At 42.6% G+C, this 17,696-nt stretch overlaps 1 protein-coding gene across 14 annotated transcripts in view; it reads right to left on the bottom strand.

Annotated features, from left to right (window-relative positions):
* Nucleotides 1-17,696, bottom strand: part of PPP1R12B (protein phosphatase 1 regulatory subunit 12B) — a 195,620-nt gene that overhangs the window by 145,125 nt on the left and 32,799 nt on the right. For 13 of the 14 annotated variants that reach the window (XR_004536731.1, XM_033917689.1, XM_033917692.1 and 10 more), the window contains 5 exons: nucleotides 14,725-14,869; nucleotides 10,492-10,566; nucleotides 9,192-9,271; nucleotides 6,676-6,830; nucleotides 3,071-3,180 (listed from right to left, as the gene is read on the bottom strand). Coding sequence is in view for 12 of the 14 variants with exons in the window: in XM_033917689.1 (XP_033773580.1) it covers nucleotides 3,071-3,180; nucleotides 6,676-6,830; nucleotides 9,192-9,271; nucleotides 10,492-10,566; nucleotides 14,725-14,869 (565 nt within the window). In the remaining 2 variants the exon portion in view is untranslated. The remainder of the gene's footprint in view (nucleotides 1-3,070; nucleotides 3,181-6,675; nucleotides 6,831-9,191; nucleotides 9,272-10,491; nucleotides 10,567-14,724; nucleotides 14,870-17,696) is intronic. The other variant, XR_004536732.1, reaches the window with a different exon arrangement.

Below are 17,696 nucleotides of genomic sequence, written 5' to 3'. Positions count from 1 at the left end.
GAGACAATTGTATTTACAAGTCCTAAATTTTGATGATCTACAAGCAGTTTACATTCCAGGGCGATTAAATGTGTTTGCAGACTCCCTCAGCCGTCAACTCCAGCCTCACGAATGGTCTCTACACCCTGCTGCTCTTCAAAGGCTTTTTCAACTTTGGGGTTCTCCTCTAATCAATCTTTTTGCCACACAAAGCAATGCAAAGTGCCGTCAGTTCTGTTCTTTCCTTCCATCCAGTCAAGCTATAGCACAGGATGCATTTTCCATCCCTTGGTCAGGGCCACTGCTTTAAGCTTTTCCACTGATTCCTCTAATTTCCAGAGTTCTGCAGAAAGTACTATGAGACTCAGCACAACTCATCCTCATAGCTCCAAGATGGCCCAGGCAGATTTGGTTTCCTCTTCTTCTAGACCTTCTCGAAGCACCACCAATTCATCTGGGATCCAACCCATCCCTCCCGACATAGCAGGACTGTCAAATTCTACACCCCAACTTACATAGTCCGTCTCTGACGGCTTGGAAATTGAACGGGAAACTTTGAAGTCTATTCCTGTTACTGAGTTAGTGCTGTCAGTTCTCCTTGCTGCTAGACCTTCAACCATAAAGTCATATCAAGCAAAATGGGCACGTTTTGCTCACTGAGCTTCTTCCCAGCATCAAGATTCTTTTTCTTGTCCACTCCAATATATTGTCTTACTTACTCTACCTCTCAGATTCAAGATTAAAAACAAATTCACTTGAAAATCATGTTGCTTTGTCTTATGATACTATTCTGTTTGGCATGGCTATGAGGATAAAAAGTCAAATTTCATCTTATAATAACAAACTTCTATTAATAATGATAGGGGTGGCAATTCAGCACATTATGGCTAATTGGAAAAATTATACAAATCTTAATTATTCTTTTTGGTGGAATTCACTTTGACACATTTTTTAAATGGAAAGAGCAATTGCTGTACAGAAAGGTAATTATAACAACTTTATAAAGATCTGGGGGCCATTAAAGAATTATTGTAATGAATGAACATCGTTTTCCTTTCTGATAGATACATGTATTTATTGGGGGGAGGGGGAAAATTGGATGATTAATATTTTTATTTAATGATTGGATTTCTGTTGAAGAATTGTTGGGTGGGGGGAAAGGGTTATAATTTCTACTTTAATGGATTATATGTATAAGAATGTCAAGTGCTGTATATTTTATTAGGAATGTAATGTTTTAATATTAATCACTAGTTTGTCAGTGATTAAAAAAAAAACAAAAAACAAATTCAGTTTGTTTCCATCTTTTGGCCATTTCTGCTTATCATGCTCCGATAGATGGAAAGCCAATTTCTCAACAACCTCTGTTCATACACTTTCTTAGAGGTCTCGATCTATATCTTCTGATTCAATAACCACCTACTTCGTGGGATCTCAACATTGTTTTGAACCTCTAGCTGAAGCCTCTCTCACCTTCCTTTCTTGGAAGACTATTTTTCTCATAGCCATCACTACAGCACAACAAATCAGTGAGCTTCAAGCTTTAGTCACTTATTATTCTTAACACGCAATTCTTCCACAACCAGGTGCACTCAAGAACCCACCCTAAGTATCTTCCCAAGGTGATTTCAGGCTTCCACATCAAGCATAGTATAATTCTACCATCTTTTTTCCCACCTCTGCATTCTTCTCCAGCAGAGCCCCTGCTCCATTCTTTGGATTGCAGAAAAGCATTACTTTTTTAACTCAAAGCAACAGCATCATTGCATCAGACTAACCAACTTTTCATTGCTTATAATCCAGCCACCACCAGAAAACCAGCCTCTAAACATGCTGTCCTTGTGGATTTCTCAATGTATTCACTTCTGCTACAAAAGAGCAAATCAACCTGTTCCAGGCAACATAGGAACACAACTATGTGCAATAGCTACTTCAATAGCAAGTTTTCGATCAATACCTATTCAGGATATTTGCAAAGCAGCAACTTGGCCTTCAATTCACACCTTTGCAAAGCATTACTGCCTAACCCAGAGCTCAAGACACTCGTTTTGGTCAATCTGCTCTCAGAAATCTTTTTGCTCCATAACTACTGTCCTTCATCCGTTTTTATGTAATAGCTAGGGACTCACCATCAAGTGTGCCTGCAAATTCTCCTACTTGTCTCTGGAGAAAGCAAAGTTGCTTACCTGTAACACGAGTTCTCCTTAGACAGCAAAGGAATGCAGCTACACTTTTCCTCCCTCCTTCCCCTCTTTCTCTATGTAGATAGTTGTTCTGCTAGGGACAAAACTGTTTTCACAGGGGAGGAGCTTACTTAAACTAGGGGAGAGCACAGACACATAGGATCAGTCTAGGACTTCACCATCAGGTGTGGCTGCATTCCCCTGCTGTCTACAGAGAACTCACTACAGGTAAGCAACTTCGCTATCACAGGATACATAACGAGATGCAAAACACCTCATTATTATGTAAATTAATGCAAGCTGCATTATTCCAGAAACAGTAACAGCAGCTAACCTGAAGCCCATGCTCCCAGGCTTCATCTTAAAGGGGCCAAGCAATAAAAGCTTAATTTCCCCCACCCTCCTGAAGCCTCCCCATCACACCCCATGAGTCCTCCCCTTCCCCAAACCTATCTGGAGAAATTCCCAACATTTATAAATCCAGAGCAGGAGTGATCCCCAGTTGCTCCCATCCGTACCAGGGGTTCAAAATGATGATGACCTCTAGAACCACCAAGGACAGAAGGATTGCTGTCTGGAACTCCTAGACACCATGTAGGCTGGGGAGGGGGAGTGTTTACAGGTAGTTTCAGAGATAGGGTGCAATTAAGCTTCTATTGCCCATCAACTCTAAGATGCAGACCAATGCTCCTAAGCACTGTGAATAATGCAGCTTGTGAGGCTGATCACAAACTGCATTATTCATGTACCACTAACCTGTGATACTGAGATACCGCAGGTTATGACTCCCATGGTAAACTAAGGTGCAGTAAAAGTCCGACTTCTACTGCACCTTAATAATTATCCACTCCCAGTGTATTCTATAAGGAAGACTAAACATCATGTTAGGTGAACCAGACAGGACTTACCTCTCTAACTTCTGACATTGGTAAGGAATTGTGCACTGCTACTGGGAGTTCTTCGATCATTCGATTTTGTTCATTGACAAAATGGTTCAAGACAGAGCTTGCCAGCTTCACTGAAAGAAAAGAAAAAGAAGATTACAGGTAGTTTCCAAAAATAGTCCAGAGAACAAAGAACAGCACCAAGATATTCAGCTAAGAGCTGGAGATAGCATTTGCTCAGGAGAGACAATGAAAGAGTAAGCCATTGCAAGTACTCAAAAAGAATACAAGTATTGATACTGTGAAAAGAAAAACATCTCCTTATTTTTCAGGGACAAGAAAAATCAAAACAAATTGTAATGCAAATCTGATATGCTGAAGAAGCCTGGATGTTTGTTTCAAATGTGGGATCTTGTCTATTTCTCTTGAATGGCAGAAGACCAAAGAGAGAAAAAAATTAGGACATAAATCTTGCCACACTGGATCAGACCAAAGGTGCATCTAAACTAATAACCTTGCTTCCAACAGTGGCCAAGCCAAGTTAAGTCACAAGTACTTGGCAGAATCAAAAAAACTAGCAAGTTTCCATGCTACCGAACCCCAAAGATAAGCAGTGGTTATTCCTTATCTCCAGGAACTTATCAAAATCTTTTTAAGCTATACTAACTGCTTTTATAACATCCTCTGGCAACAGGCTTCAGAGCTCAACTACCGTATTTTCACGTAGATAACGCGCACCCGTGTAAAACGCGCACACGGGTATAGCGCGCGGAAAACACAAAATTATGTACAGAAATTTTTGTATACCGCGCACACCCGTATACCGCGCATGCTGCCCGACTCTGCAGTCGCCCGCCCCGACTCTCCTCTCCCCCTTGAAGTCCTGTCCCCACCCTGAAAGCCTGATGCCCCCCCCCGACGTCCGATTCATCCCCCCCCCCGCAGGACCGCTCGCACCCCCACCCCGAAGGACTGCTCGCACGCACCCCCACCCTGAAGGACCGCTCGCACCCCCACAGCCTCCCGACCTCCCCCCCATCATGTAGAAGCTCCTACCGGTGTCCTGCTGCTTCCCCTCTTGCCCCGCCGACTCCCCGACACGATCGGGGCAAGAGGGAGCTCAAGCCCTCTTGCCCCAGCCAACCGCGGCACCCCCGACACGATCGGGGCAAGAGGGAGCTCAAGCCCTCTTGCCCCAGCCAACCGCGGCACCCCGACACAATCGGGGCAAGAGGGAGCACAAGCCCTCTTGCCCCCCCGACTCCCCAACACGATCGGGGCAAAAGGGAGCCCAAGCCCTCTTGCCCTGCCGACTCCCCAACTCCCCGACAATATCGGGCCAGGAGGGAGCCCAAGTCCTCCTGGCCCTGGCGACCCCCCCCCCCTAGTTGTTCGGGCCAGGAGGGAGCCCAAACCCTCCTGGCCACGGCGACCCCCTACCCCCACCCCGCACTACATTACGAGCAGGAGGGATCCCTCCTGCCCTCGATGCAAACCCCTCTCCCCCCAACGACCGCCCCCCCCAAGAACCTCCGACCGCCCCCCCAGCCGACCCGCAACTCCCCTGGCCGACCCCCACGACACCCCCACCCCCCCTCCCCGTACCTTTCTGTAGTTGACCGGACAGACGGGAGCCAAACCCGCCTGTCCGGCAGGCAGCCAACGACAGAATGAGGCCGGATTGGCCCATCCGTCCCAAAGCTCCGCCTACTGGTGGGGCCTAAGGCGCCTGGGCCAATCAGAATAGGCCCGGGAGCCTTAGGTCCCTCCTGGGGGCGGGGCCTGAGGCACATGGTCGGGTTGGGCCCATGTTTTGCGTCGAGGGCAGGAGTGCCTGGGATCCCTCCTGCCCGTAATGTAGTGCGGGGTGGGGGTAGGGGGTCGCCGTGGCCAGGAGGGTTTGGGCTCCCTCCTGGCCCGATATTGTCGGGGAGTTGGGGAATCGGCGGGGCAAGAGGGCTTGGGCTCCTTTTTGCCCCGATCGTGTCGGGGAGTCAGAGGGGCAAGAGGACTTGAGCTCCCTCTTGCCTCGATCGTGTCGGGGGTGCCGCGGTTGGCTAGGGCAAGAGGGCTTGAGCTCCCTCTTGCCCCGATCGTGTCGGGGAGTCGGCGGTCCTTCGGGGTGGGGGTGCGGGTGCATGCGAGCGGTCCTGCGGGGGGTGAATCGGACGTTGGGGGGGGGAACTATGTAAAAAAAAATTTGTACAACGCGCTCACGCGTATACCGCGCAAGGGTATGCACGGTTTGTAAAAACATGTATAACGCGCGCGTTATATGCATGAAAATACGGTATATGTCGCATGAAAAATATTTTCTCCTATTTATTTTAAACTACTACTATGTAACTTCATGGAGCATTCCTTAGACTTTGTTTGCTCTTTCCAAAAAGTACAATCAATTCACACTTACCCATTCCACTTTACTCTACAGGAAAATTGACTTGAATAAGGAGTGACAGCCTGCAGACAGTGAAGCTTCTATGGTTGACAGAGGTAGTGGTGGTGGGGATACACATTTAGAAAAGTACAAATAACCACTACCAGGAAGACTGGGTGAGCTAATTAGACCCTATCTTCTAGTACAGGGATCTCAAAGTCCCTCCTTGAGGGCCGCAATCCAATTGGGTTTTCAGGATTTCCCCAATGAATATGCACTGAAAGCAGTATATGCACATAGATCTCATGCATATTCATTGGGGAAATCCTGAAAACCCGACTGGATTGCAGCCCTCAAGGAGGGATTTTGAGACCCCTGTTCTAGTACCTGTTGTACTACCACATTTTATAAGCTCATTAAATCATCCACAAGGTATACATGTATAAAAGAAAATACTTCATATCTTAAGAGTAATTCTTTAAATCCTAAGTTATTTATCTTGAAGAGGAAACTGGAAGCTCTAGAAAATAGTAACCATGCTAATAATTTACGATTATTGAATTTTCCTAAAGTTCCTTCTGTAACACCTAGGGCTCCTTTTACAACGGCACGCTAGGGCCTTAACGCGCAGAATAGTGCGCGCTAAAATGCCGTGCGCGCTAGCCGCTACCTCTTGAGCAGGCGGTAGTTTTTTGGCTAGTGTGCGCTAATCCGGTGCGTGCGCTAAAAACGCTAGTGCACCTTTGTAAAAGGAGCCCCTAGAGATATGCTGAAGCGGTATTTTGTAGAAATTTTGAATATATCAAAAGATGCAATACCACCCTTAGCTCAACAAGAATCATCATTAGATAGAGACTTCAGACAAAGCAATAGCTAAACCAGCAACTCTTCTAATAATGGTTGCATTATCACTGGATAAGAACTGGATTATGAAATTATTTTTTCAAAAACAGACATCAGATACTTCCTGATGTGTCTAGAGAAACATAGAAACGGAGGTGTCAATTCCTGATTTTGAAACCTGGAGTAACCCAAATTGGAGGTGTTTTTTCCTCAGATATCCTGGCAAGTGTATAGACAGGTATCATTCCTTGAAATCAGAATTTAAGAACTTGAAGACTTGAGTATGATTAAGTAAATCACTTTTTTTTTTCTATTAATATAATTTCTTGTAACATGAATGCTTAATCAAACTTTTCTGTACAATCCTATAAATAAATCCTAAGGTCCAAATACTAAAAGCATCAATTACCTGCCTCCTTTTCAGTTTCTGATTCTGAAGTTTCTGCAACTATTTCATAATCTTCCTCATAGCTATAACAGCTTGACTCATTCTTTTTCTCCTTCTCTGTTTTGATGGATTTCAAGGTTTCATCTTTTTCATCCCCATCCAACTGTTTCTCTTTGCTGAGAAAGAAAAAAAAAAAAAAAGGAACACATCCATTGAACCTCTTCTGGTTGGTTGATCTGAAAAGTCTGGCTATTTTTGTGGTCTTCGCACATCTGTCTAACAAAATGGACCACTGTAAGAAGATAATTCTGATCTATCCAGAAGACTCATCCATAACAAGAGGCATAGTTGTGCCGTTCACCAACCAAGATTAACAAAAAAGAAAGGACTAGTAAACTGATCAAATATAGAACCCCTGGAAAGAAAAACATGGGGTCTTTTTTTCACAATATGACGTTAGTTTTCTTTCCCTTTCTCCCCAAACAGCTCAGAATGGGTTACAGGTTAAACATACATAGTATACAGTTAACAGGTTACAATTTGCCAAAGTGCAAGGTTTTTCAATACAAGTTTTTATCCTACCTCGACACATACTAGATATCTAATACCAATATACAAAATCTAAAGTTTACTGGTGGGCAAATCTGTGCTCCAGCTATAGATACGAAAAAATGAATGCTGATAGTTTGGGGCACAGTAATTTTTTAAAACTGGTTTGGGGCCAGTTGACATCTTATATTACTTCACTATAGCAGGTCTTTGATTATAAGTCAGTTTTTATTTATTTTCATACACATCCAGGGAAGGGTGGGAGGGGGAGGGGATATTTCTGTCCTAATTTTGACCTTTGAGTATTTACACTTGGGGTGTGTATGGGAGGATATTATTAATTTGAATAGGGTAAGGTTATTGGGAAAATCTACGTCTATGTGTTTATTGAATAATCATTGAGTGGGTGGGTGGGTGGGAGAAAATGATTGGTTATGTATAATTGTAAGTTGAATGTGCTTGTATTGACATATGTTATATATTCATGTATTGCACTACTGAAGTATGGAAAATCAATAAAGAATTTTTAAAAAATATAATAAAGTTTACAGGTTAAATTTGTCATAGTTATAGTGCAAGAGTTTTCAATACAACTTTTTATCCTAACATGATACATACTGATGGTCTAGTACCAATATACATTTCCTTGTAAGCCATCGGTCATGGGAGTTATGTTTTTATTGCTTTCCTAAAGTTAAGGAGTCCTTCAAGGGATCTGATCTGCGGGAGCAGTTGATTCCAGTTGCTCCGTATGAAACAGGAGTAGACCATCCTTTGGCTGTTTGCAGTCGTAGGTCACAACCAGGGGGGCATTTTGAGGTGTATTTCATCCTGTCATGCTGCTCACTGTCAACAAAGATTGGCTCTCTAAAAGGTATGTAGCGGTGGGTTTCAGACACCAGAGCGATGGGGATGGAAGCTGGATCGCCCAGCAGGAGAAGAGCAGCCTGAGACACCGGAGTGCTGGGGGCGGGAGCTAGATCGCCCAGCAGGAGAAGAGCGGCCTGAGACACCAGAGTGCTGGAGGCAGTGACTAGATCGCCCAGCAGTAGAGGAGTAGCCTGAGACACCGGAGTGCTGGGAGCGGGAGCTGGATCGTCCAGCAGGAGAGGGGCAGCCTGAGACACCGGAGTGCCAGGATGGGAGCTGGATCGCTCAGCAGGAGAGGGGTGGCCTGAGACACCAGAGTACTGGGGGCGGGAGCTGAATCATCCAGCAGGGGGCAGGAGCTGGACTGTACAGGCGGGAGAGGGAGAGATCTGTCCACCTGACTTAGGACCAGGCCCATCCAAAACTGGATGTCTCGCTACGCCCCTGCTTAATATACAATCCTAAATTTATATGGATGTTATCCTATAAAGTCTAAACTACTATTTGAGATCTAGTTATATGAATAAATTTATACAGACAAACTTAGGCCATACCCCCACAACATCTCCATCTCCTAATCTACTCAAAAATTTAAATTGTCTTTTCCTACGGTGAAAGGCGTTACGTACATTGGCAAATTAGGGAAGTCTCTACTTTTCAAAATTACTGAGCTGTGGAACAATTTTCCTAGTCAACTGTGTGATCTGGGCTCTTTCTAACCATTTTGAAAACATCTGAAAACTTGGCTATTTTCAAAGTTGTAAATTCCGCTCCTCTCCATAATATTCCAAATCCATATTGTATCTGCTCTCCTTTCTAATTTCTTGTAAACCGTGCCAAGCTCTAATGTTATAGAGATGATGCAGTATATAAGCCTAAGGTTTAGTTTAGTTTGTTATATGGATAAATTTTAAACACACATCTGTTTACATGGCCAAAATTTACCATTTGACATGCTGGCAAATCTAAATAAAAGGCATTTATGCAGCCAGCACTTGTTGAATATCAAATCCATAAAATATGTTTTTATTTTCCTGGGGACAATACACTCATTGATAGGAAAGAAAGAGAGATGGTTCAACAGCAATATATCTGAATTATGAGCTCACATATCTTACTTTTTATAGAAGTTATTCTGCAGATCATCATTCAGGTTGGATTCAATTAGTTTTTTCTTTACTTCTTTCTCACAGCGCAGCTGTATATGAAGGAAGGGAAAGATTTCATTTAATTGGAAACTAAGGAAAACAGACAGTAGATCGATGGCTCCTACTTCCCTAGAGAGCTAAGGGAGCAAACTTTAATTCCCTTCTCTGCAAGCGCACACACTTGATAAGGCTGCAGCTGAGCCAATCCGCTGCTCGCTCTGAAGTTTACTTCAGAATATAAGGGACAAGATTAGCCTTTTTGACCAGGAACCAGTTTCAATGCCTTAATCCAGTTTCCACACATCAGACCAGAAAAGGCTAGAAATACTGCTGGGAAAGCAATCTTGTTTCATACACTACAACAATGCCTGCAGATTGAATTCAGAGTACACATATACTATACTTTATGAGACTCACAATCTATAGCTCCTTACTGTTGTAATGGCTGGATTATAGAGGGAGGAAGACAGTGGAAAAACAAAACCTGAATACACTGGACAAAGGATACTGGATAAAGTGTATCATCAAAGGACACTGGATAAAAGTATCATCCATTTTGTTTCTTTATCCAATGGTTGGGAATGAGGAGTAGATCCTGATGAGGCTATAACTCAGGTTAACAGCAAGGGAGAAACAAGAGATGCTAATATTCCTCCTTGAGGATGCAGGGTGAAGCAATTTGGAAAAATCTGGAGGAAAATAGATTTCAATAAACCTCTATAATTTTCAAATGGTCATGATAGGGAACAAAGTATTTAACAGCTTGTAAAATGCTCCAAAAGGAGTCAAAGGTCAACTGGGTGCTCTGGTATTGCAAAAAAAAAAAAAAAAAAAAAAGAAGACCACATGGGCCTAATAATTCAATGCTGTTGTCATGTTTTTGTTGTACTATTCATGACAAATCTGCTTTTTTAAAAAAAAGCCGGACGTGATGTTACAGTGGCAAGTGGCCATCTGAAACAAATTTCTACTGCAAAAGATAGTTGAAAATTAAAGGATAAAACTTTTGACTGTCCACATTAGGCCATCATCCCTGTACCGGTCTATCAGGCGACACAGAATAGAAAATGCAATCTACATTTTCCTCCCCAAAAATGTCTCTTCCAAGCATGGTTACAAGCAAGAATTGTTACCTGATGAGTCTACTTGTAACCGTACTGAAGAAAGAAACTGGCTTAAATGAAGACTTATCTGTACAAAAATAATGGAAGCCTACATAATAATGTCTCTAACTAGCAATATAAAATCCATGGATTAAATAGGACCTTACCACATTTTGTTTTTTCTGCAGCATCTCCAGATGTTCTACCACGGTTTCATCGGCCACATCGAATGGTGTCTGACCCTGTCAACCACGGAAAACATCAACCAATTAAATTAAAATGTAGGCCTAAAACGGGCATACTGGCAACAATTTATTTACAAGTCCAAACTTCCAGCACAGTGCAGACCTTAACAAGCAAGATAACTTATTTCTACAAACATCACGGCACAGTTAGAAATGAAAGGCAACATTCAAAATGCAAATAGCTTGAGAAATTACGAGCTATAAAAGTTTGTTCCGAGAGCTTCCACTAATATGATCAATAATAAAAGGGGAGATTGTGAAATCAAAACCCTGATATCAGGAGCACAGCTACCACTGAGCAAGTACAGAAAAAAAAAATTAGGGGACCCCATTAGTAGGTGCTTGTGGAATGAATGCATTACATTCAGGGATCTCAAAGTCCCTCCTTGAGGGCCGCAATCCAGTCGGGTTTTCAGGATTTCCCCAATGAATATGCATTGAAAGCAGTGCATGCACATAGATCTCATGCATATTCATTGGGGAAATCCTGAAAACCCGATTGGATTGCGGCCCTCAAGGAGGGACTTTGAGACCCCTGGATTAGAGTGTCTATGTCAGGGATGGGCAACTCCGGTCCTTGACGGCTGATATCCAGTCGGGTTTTCAGGATTTCCCCAATGAATATGCATTGAAAGCAGTGCATGCACATAGATCTCATGCATATTCATTGGGGAAATCCTGAAAACCCGATTGGATTGCGGCCCTCAAGGAGGGACTTTGAGACCCCTGGATTAGAGTGTCTATGTCAGGGATGGGCAACTCCGGTCCTTGACGGCTGATATCCAGTCGGGTTTTCAGGATTTCCCCAATGAATATGCATTGAAAGCAGTGCATGCACATAGATCTCATGCATATTCATTGGGGAAATCCTGAAAACCCGACTGGATTACGGCCCTCAAGGAGGGACTTTGAGACCCCTGCCTAGCGATGCTTCCACACTACCTCTCAAATAATCCCAGTTTTCAAATTCTCTATCATGTGATCTAGCAGCAAGTTAAGCACTTCAGTGTTTCCTCTCAGGCTGCTGCAGTATCCAAGTCTTAACAACAACAGCTAAGATCTCACATGAGAACATAAGCATTGTCATACTGGGACAAACCAAAAGTCCATCAAACCCAGTATTCTATTTCCAATAGTGGCCAATACAGGTCACAAGTACCTGGCAAGATCCCAAAAGAGTAAAACAGATTTTATGCTGCTTATCCTAAAAATAAGCAGTGGATTTTCCCAATTCTATCTTAATAATAGCTTACTTTTAGGAAATTATCCAAACATTTTTAAACCCTGCTAAGCTGTTTTTACCACATTCTCTGGCAATGAATTTTAGGAGTTTAATTACACCTTAAGCAAGGAAATATTTTCTCCAGTTTGTTTCACATTTACTACTCAGTAGCTCTGTTGCATGCCCCCTAGTCCTAGAATTTTTGGAAAGTTAAACATGCGATCTAGTTCCATCCATTTAGTATTTTATAGACTTCTATCATACTCCCCTCAGCCATTTCTTCTCCAAGCTGAAGAGCCCTAGCCACTTTAGTCTTTACTGCAAGATTAAGCATTTTATACTGAGTAGTTACAAGGCACAGTTTAAACAATATAAGCTGAAAGATCTTATCTGTTATCCTAAGATTTGGCACCATGTCAGCCTTAGATGAAGCACTTAAAATGTTTCACTTGCTGCCAAGCTGCATGCAGTAAAGTTTTTAGACCATGTTCTGGAGGTGGAATGGTCGCACTACCAGGAGGTAAGTGCAATGTGCCTTGTGCTCACCTCCTACTTACTATCTCCCAATCAAGCTTTAAAAATGTTTTAAATGGGGAGGAAATCACATCAGCAGGCAAGATGGCCACCTAATCAGAGAGCTCTGATGAGAGTGCAGCAATAGAGAAAGAAAACTGGAATACTGTGACCAGACCATGGAATTGCTACACAAATCAGTGGTAAGCACTCATAAATCTGTCCTATAGCATCAAAAAAAGAGAATTGAGGAACCCAAAAGCATTAGTTAGCATCTTCATAAGCTGGTCAAAGGGAACCAGCAAAGAACAGCCTGTGATGAGCAAACCACAAGGCTGCAAACAGATCCAGAAAGCGATGATAAGAGGCACAATGTAGTTACTATAAAAGCAAGCACATGGGCTGATGAATAGAGTAGGTAAGGAATGGGCTCTCATTCAAGGAGGTGGCTGCTGAGCTGTGCAAGGACCTTATGGAGCTGGAAATTAGAATGGAGCATAAGGAAATATAGAAAAATTTAATTAAAACTTTAGAAGATTTTAACTTGAGTTTGGATTTATCACCAAGTTGGAAGATCTAAAAATAAATCTTGGCACACTATGCATTAGAGGAGTTCCAGAAATGATGAAAAATATCTATGTAGCATTGGTGGAGACCAAGTATGCTAAGCACCAGCAAAGTGTTAGAGATGGATAGGATCTACTACTGCAGTTTGGGACTGCTATCAAGCTTATCATGTAATTCCTTTAATTAAATCTGAACACAGCATTACGTACATAAGAACATAAGAATAGCCTTAATGGATCAGACCAATGGTCCATTAAGCCCAGCAGCCCGTTCTCATAGTAGGCAAAACCAAAAGAGTACCAACATTCCATTGCTTGTTTTCAAGATCCACTCAGCAGAAATGCTCCTTTATCTTTACAGAGAATCTCGGAGAGAGTGAGAACCAGAAGGCCTTGAGCATGCGCAGATGCTCAAGGCCCAGCCCAGCCAAGAGGGAGGATATTCGGGCACCGGCATATCCTGTACGTTGGTGCTGGTGCCAGATCGGGGTACGGGATTGTGTTTGGGTGGGTGGGGGATGCCGGATCGCGGGGGTGGGACGTGCGACACAAGCGGGGGGGGGGCAATGCCAGTTCTCGGGGGGGGGGGGGGGTGGGCGGCGTCGGTGGCCTTGGGGGTGGGGGTAAGGTGGAGCAACACAGGTGGCCTTGGGGGGGAAACGAATCAAGCGAGTTTCCCTTACTTCCTATGGGGAAACTCGCTTTGCTATATGAGCAATTTGGTTTACGAGCATGCTTCTGGAACAAATTATGCTTGTAAACCAAGGTTCCACTGTATTTCCTATTAGGGAGTGTGTGGACACAGCAGCTCTTGAGCATGGTTCTCTATTGGGAGGCCCCAGGCACCTCTGGAGCACCAGAAGAGGTCGAGAAAGGCTAACATAGACTACTTTTGGAGTCCTGGAACTGGTATGGGAGACAGGTTGCATGGGGAAGGGGAAGGGAAAGGGGAGAAGATGATGGCCACAGGACCAAGGAAGAGAAAAGGAGATGAGACAATTATCTGTGGGGGGAGGGGGTGTGTGAAAGATGCCAGCCACGAGACCAAATGAAGAAGAGATACTGGGATGATGGGGGGGAGTATACCAACCTATACCTGAGTCATTAGAAGCCAATTAAATTTTGGTTTCGGCACCAAACCCAGCCCAAAATGTGGGTTTAGGTTTTGGCCAAAAATACCAGTGCATTTTTAGTTGAAACTGAAATTCTTCCCTCCCTCGCTCGCGATCACTCCCCCCCCCCCCATCCCCACCCTCTCCAGCTGCCTGACCATTCATAGGCTCTCCTCAGGCCTACCTTATAAAATTGTAGTGGTCTAGTGGCTCCTTTAGGAATAGGAATAAGGCTCATTTGTTCCTGCCTAGTACCGCTGCTCAGATTTCCTGCAGCAGCTTCACAAAGACTGCCACAGTAGGTCCTAGCAGTTATTTTGAGGTTGCTTCTGCTTATGCCAGTTTCAGTCTCAAACTGGCTGCCAGTCTTCGTGAGGCTGTCGCAGGAAGTCTCGGCAATCGTTTCAAGTGAGCAGCAGCACCAGGCAGTAACTAGTGGGCTTCATTCCTATCCCAAAGAGGACACCAGAACTGGCTATCAGGGTTCTTTGGGTAGATCTGGGGGACCAAGTCTCTGTTGGGGGACAAGCACGATGATTTTGTTTTCAGCTCTAGTCAAAAATCAAGTTGCGAATTTCAGTTGTGGATTCGGTTTCAGCCGCTCTCTCGAGTCATCACAATATTTAAGGTTCAATGTTAAGGTGCAACCTATACATAAGTATCTAAAGAAAACTTGCAGATGCTGAAGGAGGATTATGTCCAGTAAATGATTTTAAACAAGCAATACTCAGTGTTAACTAACCAGCTTATTCTTGAACTCCATATCACAGAGTGCCTCTGCCAAGATAGTACAGGCATCCTTTACTCCCCAGTGGGCAGCAGCATGGAGAGGTGTCCAGCTATCAATGTCCTGAACATTCAAGTTAAACCCAGCTTGGACCAATAGCCTAAAAGAAGAAAGGTTCTTGTTTTAATCCAAATAAAATATTTTATTTATATTAACTGGAGTAGCAGTTCAACAAATAACACACAATTGGAAAAACTATGACAGGTTAAATTATAACTTTTGGTGGAATTCACTATGCCATATATATAAAATGGAGCGTACATTTGCAACACAAAAAGGGTATATAGAGAAGTTTAAGAAGATTTGGGGACTATTAACAGACTTTTGCAATGAATGATATAATTTTCCCATAATAAGATATTTGATAAGGGGGGTGGTGGGTGGGTTTATTTTATTCATCATAAAATATAAATAATTTAACATTATATTTTGTTTTATGGTATGCATTTCCCAAAGTAAGGGGAGGGAGGGGGGTTATAATTGAGTAATAGTTGACATACTTATTACTTATTAAGTATTATATGCTGTTTAAAAATTATAGTAAAAGAGTATATAATGAAATGTTATATTTACAGTAAGGTATGAAAAAATGTCAAGTGTATACTTAATGAATTTGTATGAATTTAGATTGTACACTTGTTGTTATATGAAAAATGAATAAAAAACTTAAAACAAAAAAAAACCCCCAAAACAAATAAAATCTTTGGTAAAACATGAAAACAAATAGGGGGGGGGAAGATACATAAGAATGAACTAAAAAAAAAAAAAAAATTTGAATATTTTGACATCTTTCTCAAATTAACTATGTAGTAACAGTGCCCAAAAACTGTTCTACATCATGTTTTCTTATGCCATATATGAATCATCTTTGGTATAAGAAGCATCAAGCATACAAGCTAATGAACATCTAATATTTAGAGATGTATCCTCATCTCATCCTAGTATGAGCTGATACTCTACAAATTAATATTTTAGGATGGAAGTCGTATTTCAGAACTACGCATGCAACCACCTTCATTTATACAGATTTCTCATGTACATTTATTAAACATGCTCCTGAAAACTGGTTGAACGTATCCTAATGAAGGAATTGAAAATTGCTGACCTAAACAGATTAAGTTTTCAAAGAGGCAAGAACAGAAAGAATGATGTCAACTGTTAACAGCAGAGAACACTGGGCTTGCACAGAATCACAGAGCAACTGCAAGAGGGAAGAATCTGAGCAATCAATATTTCCTAGATTTTACAAAATATAAAATGCACTCTGTATCCAATTAAACTAGACTGCAAAACTATAATTTATGGAGTACCCCAAATTACCAGAATGAGTTCTTTATGTTGAGTGCAATTTTACAAAGCATGAGGAGAGAGAGAGAGAGATACATGGGGAGACTGCAGATGCAAGCAAGAGACTTAAAAATACTTATAGGCTATATTTAAGGATTCTGGTTTTAGGTTTTAACTGATAAACACAGATAAAATGCAAAAAGAAAAAGTAAAACTGGTGTTCATTGGATGAACACCAGAAAAACATCACTTCCCTTTGTACTCTCTCATCTCTCCCCTGGCTTGTCTTGTATCCTCCACTCAGTATTTGTGCCTTTTCTGTGACGATTCTTAAGTGACATAAATGTACATATCTCATTCCACCGGAAAAGGTATCCATCAATAGTACCTATGGCATGAAAACACCAATAAATATATGTTTTGTGCCCTCAAAGAAGTCCCTAATTAGCTGGAACAAACAGCTAAATTTACTATTTATAAACACCTAAAGAGAGAAGCTATGCCAAATATTTCACACACATACCGTATTTTATGCTATATAAGACGCATCCAACTGTAGAGGAGGAAAAACCAAGAAAAAAAAAAAAAGTTTGGTTCAGAATTTCTTTTCTTGGTTTTTCCTCCTCTACACATAGGTGCCATCTGGTGGTCCGGTGCTGGGAAGCCCTAAGCCCGCAGCCCCCCCCCCCCCCCGGTACCTTTTTTTAAACTGGCAGTTGGCCAGCGCAGTCTCTTTTAAACTGGCAGTGGTCCAACGCAGTCTCCTGCTGGACGGCTGCTTTTCTGATTGCAGAGCGGCGCATAACACAGGAGCGCGACCTTTGTGCTTCCTGCCTGGTCCCGGGTGGGCTGCGTGTTGCTTCGGGCTACTAGTTAAAAAAAGGTACCGGGGAGGGGGGGAAGGTGTATTCGCTCCATAAGATGCACCCACTTTTCCACCCTTTTGGGGGTGGAAAAAGTGTGTCTTATGGAGTGCAAAATACGGTACATATTCAAACTATATGTGCATGGATGGACAGCTGGGTGCATGTATGAGAAGGAAACAGATTGTGAAGCCAAGAGGTCCCTGTACATTCCATCCATTTTTTTTTACATTTTCATTAGTGATCAACATGTACCCATTAATACATTATTTTCTCTATGTTGCCCAATTAATGTAGACTTGGATTCAAGCCAAGATAACATCTTGCTGTATTCAGTACAATCAACATATGTGCTGTTCTACCAATGCCACAGACTAAGCTGAAAACAGGACAAAGATAGAAATTGGCCTCAACATAAGTGTTCCAGAGTACTTCCTGCAATAAATGTCACAAAGCATTAAGAAATAGTGATGTAGTTAAAGAAGATATTTTCCCCACACCTGCACTTGTTCATTGTCCTTTTGGTCTAGAAATGTTTACTACCACTACTAATCATTTCTATAGCATTACTCGATGTACACAGAACTGTACACATTGTATGCAGGTACCTTCTCTGTCCCTAGTGGGCTCATAATCTTTGCACCTGGGGCAATGAAGGGCTACGTGACATGCCCAGGGTCATAGGGCACTGCAGTGGGAACTGAGCTCAATTCCCCAGCATCACAGTTTGCTGCACTAAACATTAGGCTATACCGCCCCCTTAAATGTTTAAGGGTT

Source organism: Geotrypetes seraphini, chromosome 13 (genome assembly GCF_902459505.1).
Source record: "Geotrypetes seraphini chromosome 13, aGeoSer1.1, whole genome shotgun sequence".
Classification (NCBI taxonomy): Eukaryota; Metazoa; Chordata; class Amphibia; order Gymnophiona; family Dermophiidae; genus Geotrypetes; species Geotrypetes seraphini.
Note: the sequence above shows the minus strand (reverse complement) of the source record. Positions and strands in the feature narration are given on the sequence as shown.